Source organism: Ictalurus punctatus, chromosome 23 (genome assembly GCF_001660625.3).
Source record: "Ictalurus punctatus breed USDA103 chromosome 23, Coco_2.0, whole genome shotgun sequence".
Taxonomy (NCBI): domain Eukaryota; kingdom Metazoa; phylum Chordata; class Actinopteri; order Siluriformes; family Ictaluridae; genus Ictalurus; species Ictalurus punctatus.
The window spans coordinates 11,836,449-11,855,053 of record NC_030438.2 but is presented as its reverse complement, the minus strand read 5'-3'; the positions used below and the strand labels follow the sequence as shown (position 1 = coordinate 11,855,053).

Here is an 18,605-nt window from a genome sequence, read left to right as displayed (position 1 = left end):
CAAAGTTGTTCACTTAATTTATACTCTTTTGTTCAGCTGATGGAGTTTTATAGTTTAAAAAAAAATAGAAAATTGTAAAGTTTTTTGTAACTATATAAACTCTATCAGCTGAACAAAAGAGTACAAATTTGGAGACATGTGACCTTACTCAGTAAATTGAGTTAAGGGAACTACTTTGGTTAAAAGTTGATTAAACTCAAAAAAGCTGTGCAGCAAGTTGCCTTGAAAATTTAAGTTAAGTCAACATTTCTTCTTACAGTGTGTTGTTTTCATTCAACTAGTGTTGTCTGTAGATGTTTTTTCTTGCTTAGCCTACATCACTGTTACTTCAATGTTGGGTTATCTTGATAAACCCCTCTTGTTGAGTTTCACGTTGAATATATGTTATTAGGTTACTTGTGTTTAGGAAAATGCTGTGGTTTCTTGTCTTTATATTTTCACAGAGTGTTTGCAGTCTGTTTTTTTTTTTTTGCAATCATTAATTATGATATATATATATTCAGTTTGCTGTCATTTCATGTTGTCTTTTCATTAGTGTGACAATGTACACTATGCTTTCATCACATATCACATTTTATTGGACATTGGTATCGGGGCATCTCTAATAAGTATGATTATTTGACCCTAGTATTGGAATGATACTTGATACCAGGACCAGTATCAATGCATCCCTACTGCAAATCTACAAACAGGTCTGAATTTCATACTAGTTTTCTAGTCTTTTAATAATCTTTTATCTTAGTTAATGTAAGTCATAGTTTCCATTTGAGATGTAGCTTATGACAATAACCATGATGAACATGAAATGTTTTAAAGAGAAATTAAGCTTGTCAGTGTGTTTAACGTTGCTGAGGAGGAAATCGCTAAACCTTTTACAGAGATGTTTTGGCCCTCATGTGCCAGGTTATAGGCACACAAAAAAATCTAATGAATACAATTTTTAATCTTACAGATTTATATAAAATACACAGGCAAGAGTATGTGAACAATGGTACTTTCATTGACGCTGCTTCTGCACACTCATTCAAAGTCACATATAGAATAGGCAAGTGTAGACCAGTCAAAAAAGATTTTTGGGGACTGTTGGAATCATGGGTGCATCTTGTCTCTTCTTATGATAAAGACAAGTACAGAGCTCACTTATTGAACCTCAAGTAGGGTCATTTTCCTGTTATATTACACTTACCTTTAATTGGCCTGCCTGTTATTAGGGCCTGCAGTGGCACTGGTGTCTTGGCCAGATAAGTAGTAGGAGGCTGGCATTCACTGTCATCAATCATGTACACCCATAGGCTGCTCACCTTCAGGTATTCAATCAGATCTGCTGTAACAGCTAATGGGTAGGTGGTAGAATCTGAAAACACAGGGTCTGTACAGCTTGGTACTTTAGGAGTGTAACGTAGGGGTAGATCATACAGGCGATGAATTAAATAGGCATCAGTATGAAATCCTTGCCAGCATACTCCCACACAGCGTTTCAGTACCACCAGCAACTCATTGGATAACCCTCCGCCATACTCAAATAATTCCTGCATCAGTAATAGAAGAACCACAGGTTGAAAAGAAATTAATTTGATTACTTTGTTCATTACCTACTACTGTTACCATATGGCTGATATAGTATTATGTGGCAAGTTTGTCCCAAAGACAATTATCCTGATTTCCATTAAAAAAAAAAAAAAAAAAAAAGCCGAATCACTTTATACTACCTCATAATTCAGTTATAACTAATTATGTTGGCTTGACAGAGCCAATATACTGCTCTTCATAACCTTCCTCTTCTTCTTCTTATTCTATCTGAACATTTGTACAATTTTCACAGGTCACAATTTTTGACATTCGGCACAGACATAAATCCCATATGGGACTAGGGTGCTTGTGATTTTGGGAAAGTTTGGAATTGTATTTCGTATGTAGCAATCCTCCAAACTGCATTTTCCCCTATATAAATACATGGGGAATGGGTCCTTAGTCCAGCCTTCACATGATTTAAGGCCTTGTTAATGCAGATATACTGAAGATAATTAAACCTGCTTTCTCCCTGGAGTATGGCAGTAACCAGTTAGCAACTCCCTAGCAACCACCTGGAATATAAAAGCAACCACCCAGCAACACCCTAGCAACCAACCTGAATACTCTGCTGTTAATGGGAATAATGCTATGGAGTTTAGGTCTCATTTATCCTCAACATAAACAGATGTCACTGGCTAAGTGACCGTTAGTAAGTATAGAGTGAGATTGCATGCAAAGATAAGAGAAAGACCAAAGAGAGAAGAATAGAGTTTTCAGGCAGTGTGTGCTATTCCCTTTGTTTGAAAGAATGCTGGTTTTAATGAGCAGATTGCAACTTCAAATTACTCAACAAAGTAAATCTTAGAAAGAAAAAACAGTGCAATACCAGCTAGTAACATCCTAGCAACCAAGTGGAATATGATAATCACCTAGAATACCATAGCATCTACCTAGAGATACCCTAGCAAGCAGCTGGGATAGCATTATAAGCTCCTAGCAACATGCTAGCAAGTACATGGAATATAATATTAACCAACTAGCAACACCCTAGCCATTGGAATTGCATATAAAGTGGGGGAAATAAGAATTGAATGTGTCAACATTTTTTTCAGTAAATATATTTCCAATGAGGCTATTCACATAAAATTTTCACCAGACATCAGTATTAACTCAAGAAATCCGGAAATATAAAGAATTCACAACATTAAAGTCCATAAATAAAGTTAAGTGTTATAACGTGGAATGACACATGAAAAAAGTATTGAACATATTAAGAAAAATCAGTTCTCCAAGACAAGGTAAGTCAAGGACCCAACTGAAATCCATAAGTAATTATACCTCCTATCTGTGCAAATTAATATCAGCTGGGTTAGTAAATTGATGGTCTATAAAAAGGCTTTTCATTTCCAAGGTGTCACACAAGAAACATCTCATGATGGGTAAAAGCAAAGAGCTCTCCCAAGACCTTTGCAACCTTATTGTTGCAAATATATTGATGGAATTGGATACAGACGTATTTCAAAACATCTGATTCATCCAGTAAGCGCCATTGGAGCCATTATCCGCAAGTGGAAGCAACATTACTCCATCATCAACCAGACATGCACAGGAGCTCCTTGCAAGATTTCTGACCGGGCAGTCAAAAGAATAGTCAGAAGAGTAGCCGAAGAGCCAAGGACCACTCAGAAAAACTCCAGAAACACTTGGAGGCAGTAAGTACCATCGTCACAGAGAAAACAATAGACAATGCACCCCACTGCTCACGGTCACCCCGCAGGACTCCATTACTAAAGAAAAGGAATGTTGAATCTCGTATAAAGTTTGCAACAACTCATTTGGACAAGCCTATGAAGTACTGGGAAAGTGTAGTCTAGTCAGACAAGAGCAAAATTGCCTTGAAGCTGTCATTACAAACAAAGGCTTCTCCACTAAGTATTAAATAAATTTCATTTAGCATGTTCAATATTTTTTTTCCTTTGTCATTCCACTTTATTACACATAACTTAATTTATTAACTTTAATGTTTGGATTTCTTCATATGTGTGGATTTCTTGAGTTAATAGCAAAATCTGGTGAAAATTTCATGTGAATAGCCTCATTGGAAATATATTTACTGAAAAAAATGTTGACGCATACAATACTTATTTCCTCCTCTGTAAACCACCTGGCAATACCATAGCAACTACCTGGAATATAATTGCAACCATCGAGCAACACCTTAGCAACCAACTCGGATAACATAGCAACCACCCAGCAATACCCAGGCAACAATACGGCAACCAGCTAGCAACACCCTAAGACCAATGGAATACCATTGCAATCACTTACCAACAACACCCTAGCAACACCCTAGAAACCACCTGCAATATTTTTTGGACTGTCAAGCCAACATCAAAGTTCGTTCACAAACTTTAGCCTTCTAGTATTAAAATTGTGATTCATAAACCATTTTTAAATTTTTGCATTAAAGCATATAGCAGCGGTTCTTAACCTTTTTGTGAGTGTGGCCTACTTTTAAGAATGACAATGTTTAAAAAAGTTGTGCAGCAAGAACCAAGAACCCCCCCCCCCCCCCCCCCCCCCCCAACCACCACCAGTTTCGGACTAATCACTTAATGGGATGGTTGAGCTTGGTTAGAGTATGCAAAGAGGTCCAGTCGTGGCTGAGGAAAAAGCCACAAACTAAAACCAACCTCACAGAGATAGGCCAATGTGAATGGGAGAGATTTTTTTCTATGCCATGTCACTCAGTTCTCTGTATTCAGCATGCATGGATATCCAAAAATTCACCAGTGTCGTGTCTGTGTACAATCGTTTAAAATAAAAGTTTCCTGCAACCACCCTGCAACTGCTTTGGTTAGAACTGCTAAGGTTAAGAACTGCTGATTTATAGTATGTGTCACATATAGATCATGTGAGATAGTATTTACTTCAGGCTGTATATGACTCCAGTATAAAGCTTTGTCTATGGGCAATTGGTCAGTCATGCTGTCCAACATTTTTTCTGTCATTCTGTGTGCCATATCTGTGTGAATATCTTTTGGCTCCACTTCAGAGAACAAACGGACCCAGAATTCCAGGACCCCTATCATGTCCCCCTTGGATCCTATGTAGTTAAAAAAAAAAAAAAAAAGAAAAGAAAAGAAAAAAGACAGTGTTATTGATAGAGAAAGATCAAATCAAGTTAGGGTGCAGAGCTAGCTCATCAAATCAATAAACATTGATAAATGAGCATCTCTTGGCACTCTTGTTTAATTTCACACTGAAAATATGAGTGTAGGGGAAATTATTCTGTATATACAGGAAGCACTGGAAATGCAAGGCACACTGCCTGGCCAAAAAAGGGTTGAATTTTTGGATTTAAACAAGCAAATACTTAAGAGCCTATTATTGGATCATTACTGCAGTAAGTGATATGTTTCAGCTGGCAACAATTCTTTAACCCTAACTGATGCAATGTGTAGCTTCTCATTTCTTAAACAACCATGTTGAAAGACATATCCCATGGTCATGGAAAAGATATTACTGTGTTTCAGAAGGTGCAAATTATTGGCCTGCATCAAGCAAAGAAAACATCTAGATTGCTAAAATCCCTGGAATTGCGTTAAGAACTGTCCAACGTATTATTAAAACCTGGAAGGAGAGTGGTGAACTGTCAACTTTGAGGAAGAAATGTGGTCTGAAAAATTAATGTTCAAAATCTTGAATGATCGTGATTGGAGATCTTTAAAAAGCACATTTAAAAGTCACATAATAAAATGACAATAGAACTCATGGCTATGTTTTTAGTGAAACTAAGAGCATTTCCACATGCACAATGTGACGAGAACTTACAGGACTGGGACCAAACAGCTGTGTGACCAAATCAGTCTGAGGCTAATCAAATAAAAATGTTATACAATGTGCTAGGGAGCATAAAGATTGGACCGTAGAGCAATGCAAAAAGGTCATGTGGTCTGATGATTCCAGATTTACCCTATACCAAAGCAATGGGTACATCAGGGTAAGAAGGGAAACACATCATGCATAGTGCCTACTGTACAAGCCTCTGGAAGCAGTGTTATGATCTGGGGTTGCTTCAGTTGGACAGATCTACGCTCTGCAAAATTGTGCAGTAGTACAATAAGTCAGCTGAGTACCTGAATGTACTGAATGACCTTGGGCAAAAATTAGTGCAACTGTGGATGGAAATAAATGCTGTCACATTGCACAAGGTTGTTGAAACAATGCCATGATGAATGTGCACTGTAATCAAAGCTAAAGGTGGTGCAATGAAATTTTAGAGTGTGTCACTTTTTTTGGGGGGGGCAGGCAGTGTACATACAAGCAATATAGCAGGTGCTTTACTATACATTTAAATTGTCTCATAAAATGGCCAGGCTTATTAAATCTGTATAGTTTGGATTCTTGCAATATCAAAGTAATAACCACAACAAGACAAGCATTTATTGGAATAAATAGAAAAGAACAAACACCAATTAACCATTAACTATCAACCTGATTCTAAAGAGAGACTGACAAGAAGGAGTTGTATGTGTGAGTGAAAGAGAGGAAATGAATGTGTGCATCTGTGCGAGGGAAAGAAAGAGAGTAGACTCTAGTCTAGAGCTCGCTTGTCCGTGTACATTTGCACTGAGCTTATAAAACTGAATAACCACGAACCATGTGAAATACATGGTTGTATGTAGTATGCAAAACAATAAGGAACAGAAACATGGCTGGGAATTAAAATTTTGCACATGGTGGATGGCCAGCGATAGAAACTATGGGTATGTCTCAACCAGCGCCCTAGTTCAGCAGTCAGGGCACTGATCAGGCAGTCAGCCATATTAAGGGCTGTCTCAAATGCAAAGTCCTTCCAGTGCACTGGAACATTCGCACCCTAAAAAAATCCCATAATGTACCGCAAAACCAGAGAGCATCGATGCTCACTATGTTCACTTACTGGAAATGACATCATGTTGTCTGAAGCTTCTCAGCTCGAAAAAATATGGGGGACAAACTCTCATCCATCTTCCAGCAACAAATGTAAGTAGCTTGTTACTGTCATTGTAGCTCTCAAATGATTACATAGGTTAGCAATTTTTAACTTTATTTGACGTTCTATATATGTTTTGTTTGAGTCTAACAACTTTTAAGTGTTTGAGTTTTTTTTTTAAATCCACTAGCTTGCATATGATCCTGCTTGACACATTATGACAGATATATGTGTGATTAAGCTAACAAATATATATATTTGTATATATATGGGACAGATCAAATCAAGCGCTTCCTACACTTACAGCCAATCACCTTAGAGCGGCGCAGGGATGACATCATTTTGTAGTGCCAAAACCCCGAAATGGAGTTAGCATTTTAACCCTCGAGCTGCCAGCTTTGCTTCGAGCTCCAGCGTTTTGTGCAAGGGGAAATCATGAAATTAACACGGCACTAAATGGTACTACAGAGGTTGTCGGGGACATTAAACCTCATCATGCTGAACAGGAAAAAAAACTTTGCAGATAAACTCAGGGCTCTACAGTGCGACCTTTTCACTCACGTTTGCAACTGAAAAGTACTTTGTACAACTGTGAATAAATATTTATTCGCACCGGTGCGAGTGACCTGTTCGGAGTACAATCGGAATAAAAACTACAGGAAGTCCAAAATGCATCTACACCGAGCAACAGTTACTTTCACACTGCTTTTCATCTCCTCAGTCAACCAAACAAGTGTGTAAATACTGCAGAGAAGCCATTATGATGACAAGAGTAACACTGTACATCATCTGCTTCTCTCAACTTCCTAATCTCACAAACCACCATCTTTTATTGATCCCACAAAATGACCTGAACTTTCACCTGCTCGTGTAGATGCAGCGGCAGCGGGCAGAGTAAATTAATAATAATGCTATCGCTACAAGGTGGGTTTAATTCAAACTTCTTCATGATTGGTGAGGAATTATTTAATAATTTAGATTAGCAACTGTTCAGAAGTAGTACGCTGCTGCTCTCCTTCACGCTCTTCACTAACTCAAATACATAGCGTATTCACTTCATTTAAACTTCAGGTTGCCAGATATCACCAGAAAAATAAACTCTAGTTTCCATGTTTTGATTTAATCCCCCAATAAAGCAATATTACCAGCAGACATGGCAACACTGTACTGGAGAACCGATCTAAAAGGAACAACTGATAAACAAAAAAACAGAAAACTAACAAAATGTAAAGACAGAAAATGTGCTTAGTTAAATAAATAAATCATTTAATATAAAAAATAGATATCATAACCATAAATTATAAATAAAATGAGAAATGGAATAATATTTCATTACTATGGGTTGCATTTAATATCAATTTGACATTAAGCTTAGTAAGCTATCTCCTTAGAAGGCTATTAGGTTTTTCCCGAATATGGATCATGCTTGTGTTAGTCTACTTTTAATTAGGACTCTCTATTGTTTTTAAGATATTTAAAAATAAATATTTTATGCTTGTTTATTTATCAATTAACCAACAGTATTTCTCAATGCTATTATTTTAATTCAATTAACAGTGACCATGAGCAGAGAGCTTACATTTAACTGTTTATGATAGACCTCCTGATTAAAGTTTAAACAAAAAAATATTGGTAAAACACTGAACACTGAACATTGATATTTAATGTATTTGTTTACAAGGTGGAACAGGTTAACGGTGTTTTTTTACCTACAGTCTAAAATTAACTGAAAATATTACATTTAGTTTATCATAAGGTAAATTAATTTGTCATGGCTCACACTATGTTCCTAAATTCTGTCATAATTATCCAGCTCAGGTTTTCTCATGCCTGCTTGTGTGTTATATTGTGGCACATTAATGTTACCATCTCTAAAAAATAAATAAAATGAAAAAACCTCAACTTCAACTGTGCTCCTAAATTTTTGTAATTAGGAGCTCCTAAAAGATGTTTTCATTTGGTTGCATATTGTTATATTTGATGCATATTTTCATTTGGTTGATGATATTTTAATTTTTACTTATCCTATATTTTGGGTACAATTTTATTTATATTTTGCTTCTACGAGATGATGCACTTCCAGGATCAGTCTAATTTGATGCAAAGATTTGTACATTAGCAGGAATGTAGCAAAACATGGAGGTGAAAGCAGCAGTCTGTTTATTTAAATGTGAAAGTGCAATAAAAATATGTTGTCCTAAAATCAATTAATAATCGTGATAAATAATCGAGATCTCAATATTGATCAAAATAATGATTTTGGCCATAATCGTGAAGCCCTACCCTGAGGCTATGCAACAAAATTTGTGCCAGCGCCATCTACTGAAAAAGTAACAACAACATGCCAAAAACTGCTTAGATCAGCCATTTTTGCTACTTTTCCTCCAAATTTTGTCTAATCCTCAATAAATTTGGCTCATTTCATTTTGAGACCTGTCTGAATAAAAGTTATCAAAGGAATATTGATATTCAAATGCAAAAAAAAAAAAAAAAAACAGGATTTGATGGTGTATTGGAGCAACGTATCACCTTAAAACTTCAGGACAATACCCTGAATGTACCAAAGACATTTTGTGACTGTGCCAACTTGTGGTGGAGAACTGTAACAACTTTTTCTTACAGCCATGTCTTCCTTATATCATTTCAAGAGATTGTGCTAAATTCACAATTCTTTTTTCCTTAAATTCCCCGAGGTATGCTGAAGTGAACACACAACAAGGTCTGAAATTCAAGTGTACTTAATGTCGACCATCTTGGATTTTTTTTTTTTTTTTGCTACCCCTCCTACAAATTATATCCAATAAATATACTAAAAATTCACCAAATTTGGCGTACATCATATGCAGGCCAACCTGGACATAAGTTATCAAAAGAATGTTGATATTCCAAATGTCCTACCCATAATCTGCCAACAAATCTGACAGCAAAGCCGAAAACAAGGAAGTGAAACTGTACCACAGCAACAACCTTGCACACTGACACAAATCTTAGTAGGTACTTTCAGGACCATGCCCTGAGGCTATGCAACCACTTTTGTGACAGCACCAGTTACTGGTCAAAAGGTACAACAACAAAAAAAATGTTACAGCCAAACTCCATTCAAGAATAACATGAGAGTCAGGATATAGCTTTCTATTTCCATTTTAATAGAGACTCTTGTAAGACATGTAGACATGAACAAAGGAGTGAAAACTGAAAAATAAGCACAAACCAATGCACTAGCATGAGACAGATGCTTGTTTAAATATCAACAACAAAACAGAGCTCAAATTTCAATGGAATATAACATTTTAGTAATCAATTAGTTTATTATTTGTGCATAGAGACTTTACTGTTTTAAATCAACATGAATTCATCACAAATCATTATTAAAAAGACTGCAACACATAAATCACTTACAGGCAGCTCTTTGGAAGGGGATGATCAAGAGATGACAGAGGATTTATGACATCTGGAATGACTTTCACAGCATGCTTCAACTCCCTAAACATAAATCTACTTCCTGATTTACAAAGCTGCAATAACATACACAACCACTACATGTTCTGATTACACTTAACAAGAATGAGTGCCATTTCTAGGCATAGGCGAACTAGGCGGTCACCTTGGTGGTGTCATTTAGCACCCCAATGCCCTCGCCCCCGCCCGATTCACCGACCCACAAGAAAGAGAGTACCAGGGGCGTATCCTGGTCTGGGCACTCTGGGCTGTAATCCTGAAGATTTTTTCATTTGCCCTCAATAATTGGGAGTGGTTGGAGCAGTTTGTCACTATGTAACTGAACGTCAGTAAAATAAAATGGCAGTCTTTTGTGCCTTCTGTGAACAGAGTGTAGTATTCATCTTCAGTGAATGGAGGCAAGCCCAATCAGGCAGGGTTTACAGGAAAATACGTGGAAATACTCATGTCTTATTGACTGGCAGGTCTCAATTCTGCCAAACACTAGCTCATACAGTCAGTTAGTGTGAGGGGAAGATGGACATATGCCGATTTGTTTATTTATTTGCCAGTAAGGGGTTGAAACTGAAACACTAACATCCTCTCATGCTGAGCAGAAAAACAAGGTGTGTAAATGTCTACAGTCCTGTGAAAAAATAAGTACACCCCATGGAAATTGTTGGCTTTTTTGACATATTTGGATAACCAAACATTTGATCATCTTTGAAACAGTGTCTATTAATAAAGTTGATATACTTGAACAAAACCACAAGGAAAATAACTTTTTCATTCATTTATTCAATAGAAATATCAATAGATATGATATTGTTCTGTGGAAAAAGTAAGTACACCCTTGGCCTCAGAAGCTAGTATTGCCCCCCTTTAACAGAAATAAGTTCTTGTAGGCATTTTGAGGGCTTTTTTGTGTGTACTGTCTGTTTCACATCCACTCAACATTTCAATGTCATTCAAATCTGGGCTTTGACTAAGCCAGTCCATAACCCTCCATTTCTTTTTCTTTTTTTTAACCATTCCTTGGTGGATTTGCTAGTGACTTGCTAGGCCCAGTCTTTGCCTATATGCTCATTTCCAAACTCTAGTCTTGCTTTAATGTACTTTTTAGACAACAAAGGCTTTATCCTGGCACACCTCTCATGCAGGTCAAATTTGTGCAATCTCTTTCTGATTGTAGAAGTATTCATTTTGAAACCAACAGTTGCAAGACTTACTAGAAGATCCTGTGATGAAATTTTGGGGTTCTTGGACACAGTCTGCTTTTGGGCTGAATTTGCTGGGACGGCCAGTCCTAGACAATTTGGCAGTTGTTTGAAATCTGCGCCACTTGTAGATGATTTTCCTTACAATGGAATGATATATTTCAAATTTGGAGACCTTTTTAAATCACTTGCCAGACACCTAGTCATCCACAACCTTTTTTCTGTAGGCCTTATAGAACTCTTTAGATCTTGGCATGATGACACATCACACCTCAATAACAAAGGGAATACCAGACACTAGATATGAAAGGTTTAAATAAGACAGGTTTCACCTGTGCTCCCTAACCAGATTTTGATCACTGGCACCCAATCTTGAACACTTGATTCTGTTTCAAAGAGGATCAAATGGTTCTTGTCCAAATATGTCAAAACAAACAACACTTTCAATGGGGTGTACTTGTTCTTTCACATGACTGTATATGAGTTCCAAGTTATGTGAACATGATATGAGCAGAGCATAAGGACAGCTTACATACTTTGCATGGTACTGTAGCAGCTAAACCCATACAATGACAGCTCAGTTGTACCTCTCCTGGGCTAGCAACACCAAACTAGCCTAGTCTCATGTTAGATAGGACAAAAAGGTTTATATTTTATTGGTCTGCTAGTCCTGTCTACAGTGATAACAAGCAAATGCCTTACAGCATTTCTTTGCATGTGCCTAAAACTTTTGCACAGTACTGTAGGTCCATGAGCAAGGTCTTTACAAAAAGATTATGAAAGTTTAATCAGGCACTTTGAGTAGTTAGCCATTTTCAACTGACATTCGAGAAATTGCCATTTTATTATGGGTTTTGAGGATTTTCCATCATGTAGGCCTAGTAATAATGGAAATAGGTATCTGATATGATGCTGGTTTGAGACGTTCAAGTGGCTGGATAATTCATGTGCAAATTATATGATTAATCAAATCGTCATTCTCCAGTTTTCACATTTTTTAAGCAATTAGCTCCCACATGCAAGAAAAATTGCATGAAAACAGCTTTGCTTAAAGTTATGGCTCTGCTTTCCTGTGATTGCTTAGACAACAATTGTATTGTGTCTATAAATGTGCAGTTCACAGAGTCTGGGTGCTTGGTCCCTGAAAATGCTGCTTGCTGCTTTAATTTTCTTTCATTTTTTCTGCAAGTTTACTTTAATTTTTAACTGTAAGCAAACAGCTGTGTTCAACTTTGCTAGAAGGCCACCAGGAAACGAATTCATGGACGTTTCAGCCTGTAAAATGCAAGTGAAGACAAACATCGACACTCACCTACAGCAGAATAAATACTGAATAAACAGCACTGCACAAAGACAATTCACAAAACATGCTTCCAAGGCTCTAGCTGCATTCTTCTTGTACTTGCGATTAAGACTCCAGTTAAGATTTTACATATGGGCAGGAAAAGATAGTATTCACGATTGTTTCTTTCTAAGTTTTACTGTGTTGCAGTTTTACTGTACTGCATTCTTTTAAACATAAGGAATTGTGCACACTGCCACAGGTCACCTTTCTTCTCTCTTTGATCTCTCCTTTATCTTTGCATATGAACTCAGTGTGCTTACTAAATGTGCGTTCACACACACAGCCATTTTATCTCTGCAAATCACCAGTCACTGTACTATGAAGTCATCAGTAGTCATCTTGCTGCTAAAATGAAACATTCTGTAGGGAGAGTGATCTTATATAAAATTCACCAGTGTGTATGTGTGTGTGTGTGTGTGTATATATATATATATATATATATATATATATATATATATATATATATATATATATATATATATATATACACACACACACACATACACACACACAGAGTTACTCACAAAAGTGAGTACACCCTTCACATTTTTGTAAATATTTGATTATATCTTTTCATGTGACAACACTGAAGAAATGACACTTTGCTACAATGTAAAGTAGTGAGTGTACAGCTTGTATAACAGTGTAAATTTGCTGTCCCCTCAAATTAACTCAACACACAGCCATTAATGTCTAAACTGCTGGCAACAAAAGTGAGTACACCCCTAAGTCAAAATGTCCATATTGGGCCCAAAGTGTCAATATTTTGTGTGGCCACCATTATTTTCCAGCACTGCCTTAACCCTCTTGGGCATGGAGCTCACCAGAGCTTCACAGGTTGCAATTGGAGTCCTCTTCCACTCCTCCATGACGACATCACGAAGCTGGTGGATGTTAGAGACCTTGTGCTCCTCCACCTTCGGGTTGAGGATGCCCCACAGATGCTCAATAGGGTTTAGGACTGGCGACATGCTTGGCCAGTCCATCACCTTCACCCTCAGCTTCTTTAGCAAGGTTATCATGTTGGAATACTGCCCTGCGGCCCAGCCTCCGAAGGGAGGGGATCATGCCTTGCTTCAGTATGTCACAGTACGTGTTGGCATTCATGGTTCCCTCAATGAACTGTAGCTCCCCAGTGCTGGCAGCACTCATGCAGCCCCAGACCATGACACTCCCACCACCATGCTTGACTGTAGGCAAGACACACTTGTCTTTGTACTCCTCACCTGGTTGCCAACCACACACGCTTGACACCATCTGAATCAAATAAGTTATATATATATATATATATATATATATATATATATATATATATATATATATATATATATATATATGAGGGCTGCACGATTATGGCCAAAATGATAATCACAATTATTTTGATCAATATTGAGATCTCGATTATTTATCACGATTATTAATTGATTTTAAGACAACATATTTTTTATTGCACTTTCACATTTAAATAAACAGACCACTGTTTACTGGCACTTTCACCTCCATGTTTTGCTACATTCCTGCTAATGTACAAATCTTTGCATCAAATTAGACTGATCCTTAAAGTGCATCATCTCGTAGAAGCAAAATATAAATAAAATTGTACCCAAAATATAGGATAAGTAAAAATAAAAATGCCATCAACCAAATGAAAATATGCATCAAATATAACAATATGCTACCAAATGAAAACAATTCAGGTGTATGCATAAAAGTCAATAACAGTGTTTACAGGAGGAGAGACGCAAGACAATTTCTTTTAGGAGCACTTGTGCTCCTAATTACAAAAATTTAGGAGCACAGTTGAAGTTGAGGTTTTTTTTATTTTATTTTATTTATTATTATTATTTTTTTTAGAGATGGTAACATTAATGTGCCACAATATATCACACAAGTAGGCATGAGAAAACTTGAGCTGGATAATTATGACAGAATTTAGGAACATAGTGTGAGGCATGACAAATTAATTTATCTTCTGATAAACTAAATTTAATATTTTCAGTTAATTTTACAGACTGTATGCAAAAAACACCGTTAACCTGTTCCACCTTGTAAACAAATACAATAAACATCAATGTTCAGTGTTTGAAGTCTGCTCCTCTTAAATATATTTAAAGTTACATTAGCAGACATTTTCCACTGTCATGATTCTGGGCTGGAGTCAGTTCTTGAACCTCTCTATGTATACTGTGTATATATCTGAATAATCTTATATAGGATATGGTTGGGTGAGTTCATTTACCTATCAGATGGGAAGCACTTTAATTTAACAGTGTTCATTACTGATGCTCTGATCAGGATATTTACGACCGAAATTGATCCAGATACCAATCTTTTTTTGTTTAAACTTTAATCAGGAGGTCTATCATAAACAGTTATATGTAAGCTCTCTGCTCATGGTCACTGTTAATTGAATTAAAATAATAGCAATGAGAAATACTGTTGGTTAATTGATAAATAAACAAGCATAAAATATTTATTTTTAAATATCTTAAAAACAATAGAGAGTCCTAATTAAACGTAGACTAACACAAGCATGATCCATATTCGGAAAAAGGCTAATAGCCTTCTAAGGAGATAGCTTACTAAGCTTAATGTCAAATTGATAATAAATGCAACCCATAGTAATTAAACATTATTTCATTTCTCATTTTATTTATATTTTATGAAGTTATTATATATCTATTTTTTATATTAAATGATTTATTTATTTAAATAAGCACATTTTCTGTCTTTACATTTTGTTAGTTGTTAGTTCTGTTTTTTTGTTTATCAGTTGTTCCTTTTAGATCGGTTCCCCAGTACAGTGTTGCCATGTCTGCTGGTAATATTGTTTTCAATAATATTGAAATCAAAACATGGAAACTGGAGTTGACTTTTCTGGTGATATCTGGCAACCTGAAGTTTAAATGAGGTGAATACGCTATGTATTTGAGTTAGTGAAGAGTGTGAAGGAGAGCAGCAGTGTACTCCTTCTAAATAGTTGCTAATCTTGATTATTAAATAATTCCTCACCAATCATAAAGAAGTTTGAGTTAAAGTCACCTTGCAGCATTAGCATTATTATTAATTATTAATTTACTCCGCCCGACGCCGCTGCATCTACATGAGCAGGTCAAAGTTCAGGTCATTTTGTGGGATCAATAAAAGATGGTGGTTTGTGAGATTGGGAAGTTGAGAAAAGCAGATGATGTACAGTGTTACTCTTGTCATCATAATGGCTTCTCTGCAGTATTTACACACTTGTTTGGTTGACTAAGGAGATGAAAAGCAGTGTGAAAGTAACTGTTGCTCGGTGTAGATGCATTTTGTACTTCCTGTAGTTTTTATTCCGATTGTATTATACAACTCCGAACAGGTCACATGCACCGGTGCGAATAAATATTTATTCACAGTTGCACAAAGTACTTTTCAGTTGCAAACGTGAGTGAAATGGTCGCACTGTAGAGCCCTAAGTGTATCTGCAAAGTTTTTTTCCTGTTCGGCGTGATGAGGTTTAATGTCCCCGACAACCTCTGTAGTGCCATTTAGCATCGTGCTAGTGTCATGATTTCCCCTCGCAGTGAAACTGGCAGATCGAGCGCTAAAATGCTAACCCATTTCTGGGTTTTGGCATTACAAAATGACGTCATCCCCGTGCCACTCTATGGTGATTGGCTGCAAATTTAGGAAGCGCTTGATTTGATCTGCAGCGGAGGTTTCTATGAGCGGGGGACGAAATTTGAACGCCAATATCGCAGTCGATCATGTTCATTTAATTGTGGGCAGTCAAAATCGTTATCGCGATCGATATTCGATTAATTGTGCAGCCCTACCTCAGGGCATGGTCCTGAAGTTGCCTAGCAAGTTTTGTGTCAGTGCACAAAGTCGTTGCTGAGATATACCCTCAGTTCCTGTTTGGCAACGTCGCTATCAGATTTGTTGGCTCATGACGGGCAAATCATTTGGAATGTTAAGAATTATTTTCATAACTTTTGTGAGGCTTACTTTATAGATGACATATGCCAAATTTTGTCAAAATTTGTAGAAGGAGTAAAGAAAAAACAGTTTTGGCAAATTTCAAAATGGTGGAAAATGTCAGAAATTGACGTCATTTTGACCCAGGGAATCCAGAAATGCTGGCAATTACATTTTAGATACATTGTTCAAAAGTAATAACCATAAAAGCACTTCCAAATTATGCAAAATATTTGACCCGATGGTGGTGCTAGAGCATTGGCAGCACTTGGCCCAAATTTGGTCAGATTGTTCCTTAGACTCTCCCCAAATAGTGGGCCAAATTTCACAACTTTTTACCATACGGTTTTATGGGCTGCCATAGACACCATAGCCAGAAGAAGAAGTGGAATAATAATAATAATAAGAGGACGAAACGTAGAATAACAATATGGTATTTACACACCTTCAATGCTTGTCCCCCTTGATATGCTTTTTATGTCACAAACAACTCTGCCTGGCATTCATTTGTGGATCGCTTCCTGTGCATTTGTGGATTGTTGCACACATTTGTGGATTTTGAAACATTTCTAATATCAAGACATGCACACAAATCGACAAATAGGTGGACTCCACCCACCATCTATTCAAGCCAATCAGATAACATTGCGCTGACCAATTGTAGCATACTCTCACTCCAAACAATCATGTTTGTTTTACAATCAGGGCAGGAACAGAGTCATATTGCACTAAAATTGGCATAATATAAAGACTCTCCAACATGGCCGATCAGGAGGAATCACGACATTAGTTAGATGGTTAGTGGTTCTAACCATCTAAATGCATCACTGTAACACCTTAAAAACCTAAGAACAAAGCTGAACATAGCTAAGAATCTGGCAAATCTGGCTTGGGTCTTCCAGCAGGAAAATAATCCAGAACATACATTCAACTACACACAAAAATGGTTCAATGAACAGAGAATCAAGCTTTTGACACAGCCACCCCAGTCCCCTAACCTACACCCACTGAAAAGATCTGGGGTAAAAAGTTAGGGAGACCCTAGCAGACCTGGAGATATTCCGTATGAAAGAATGGTGTCAGATTCTTTGCTCTGTATTCTCCCATTCCATCAAGCATTACATGACAAGATCCTGTGCTGACAATATCAGTTTAAGATCTGAATTAAGAGTTGTTTTAGAGGTGGCTGGATTACTACAAGACTAAAACTGGGAAGCATTTCTCTTTCAAAATGGTGGTTTCATTAGGTAGGATAAACTGCCCTTATTGTTCCTCTTACCTGTAATGTTGACTTTCCCTTTTACTTTTTCTCCTCTGTGCTGTAGCGTTTGTATGAGGGGGATACTTGCTCTGCCCTGGGTTATGAATTGCACTCCTCCTAGTGCCTGATGTACTTCAACATGTGCAAACACTCCTTGAACCTCAAACTTGGTGGGGCTGTGGCCAGTAAGGACATAGTAGGATGTGAAGCCATAGTTTGGTTGTGTCCCTGAAACTAGTGGGGTTGAGTGCATTTCAAAGTCAAGGAACGTGTAAGTACAAAATGTCACCAACTCATGGGGACCACTGGTACCACTTATCTGCTGTCTCATGAGTCTCAGTCCCACAGGGGTGAACGTGGCTCCAATGAGATTGATTTCAAGCAAGGATCCTCCATCCTGGAGCTGATTTAATATGGTATTCCCCTCCATCGTCTGGACTACCTCCTGATCCACCCCTGTCCATGTGTATTGCTGTGGTATAATCTTATTGTTGTTTCTAGGATGGTAAGTTAATTCTCTCAGCTGAGCTAAGATAATAAGTAGAGAAAAAATATTAGTTGAAACCCAGTGTTAAAAATATGTGGCCATTTCAAGCAATGCCACTGACTAAATAAAATTTATGTTTATTCAATGATTGCAGATATCCAGTGTGCCCACAGCTCTTACATTGTAAACTGTTGATTTGAAATGCCCTATTTTTCAACAGTTTGTCTTTTTCAGTGACCTCCATTTTCCATTCTCGTTCTCTTTCTGATCTCTTCTTCTCTGTCTTCATGTCAGCCTGGTAAAGTGGAACTGTCATCTTTATTACAGTTATTATTGGAATTTCCATGCCATAAATGCAGTATACCGATCTATTCTCTATAATGTGTGTGTGTGTGTGTGTGTGTGTGTGTGTG

At 37.1% G+C, this 18,605-nt stretch overlaps 1 protein-coding gene across 4 annotated transcripts in view; it reads right to left on the bottom strand.

The window, feature by feature from the left end:
• Positions 1-18,605, bottom strand: part of rpgrip1 (RPGR interacting protein 1) — an 81,211-nt gene that overhangs the window by 57,983 nt on the left and 4,623 nt on the right. For all 4 annotated transcript variants that reach the window (XR_008393328.1, XM_047150329.2, XM_047150328.2 and 1 more), the window contains exons 8-11: positions 18,373-18,487; positions 17,724-18,233; positions 4,443-4,618; positions 1,187-1,529 (exon numbers count right to left, since the gene is read on the bottom strand). Coding sequence is in view for 3 of the 4 variants with exons in the window: in XM_047150329.2 (XP_047006285.1) it covers positions 1,187-1,529; positions 4,443-4,618; positions 17,724-18,233; positions 18,373-18,487 (1,144 nt within the window). In the remaining variant the exon portion in view is untranslated. The remainder of the gene's footprint in view (positions 1-1,186; positions 1,530-4,442; positions 4,619-17,723; positions 18,234-18,372; positions 18,488-18,605) is intronic.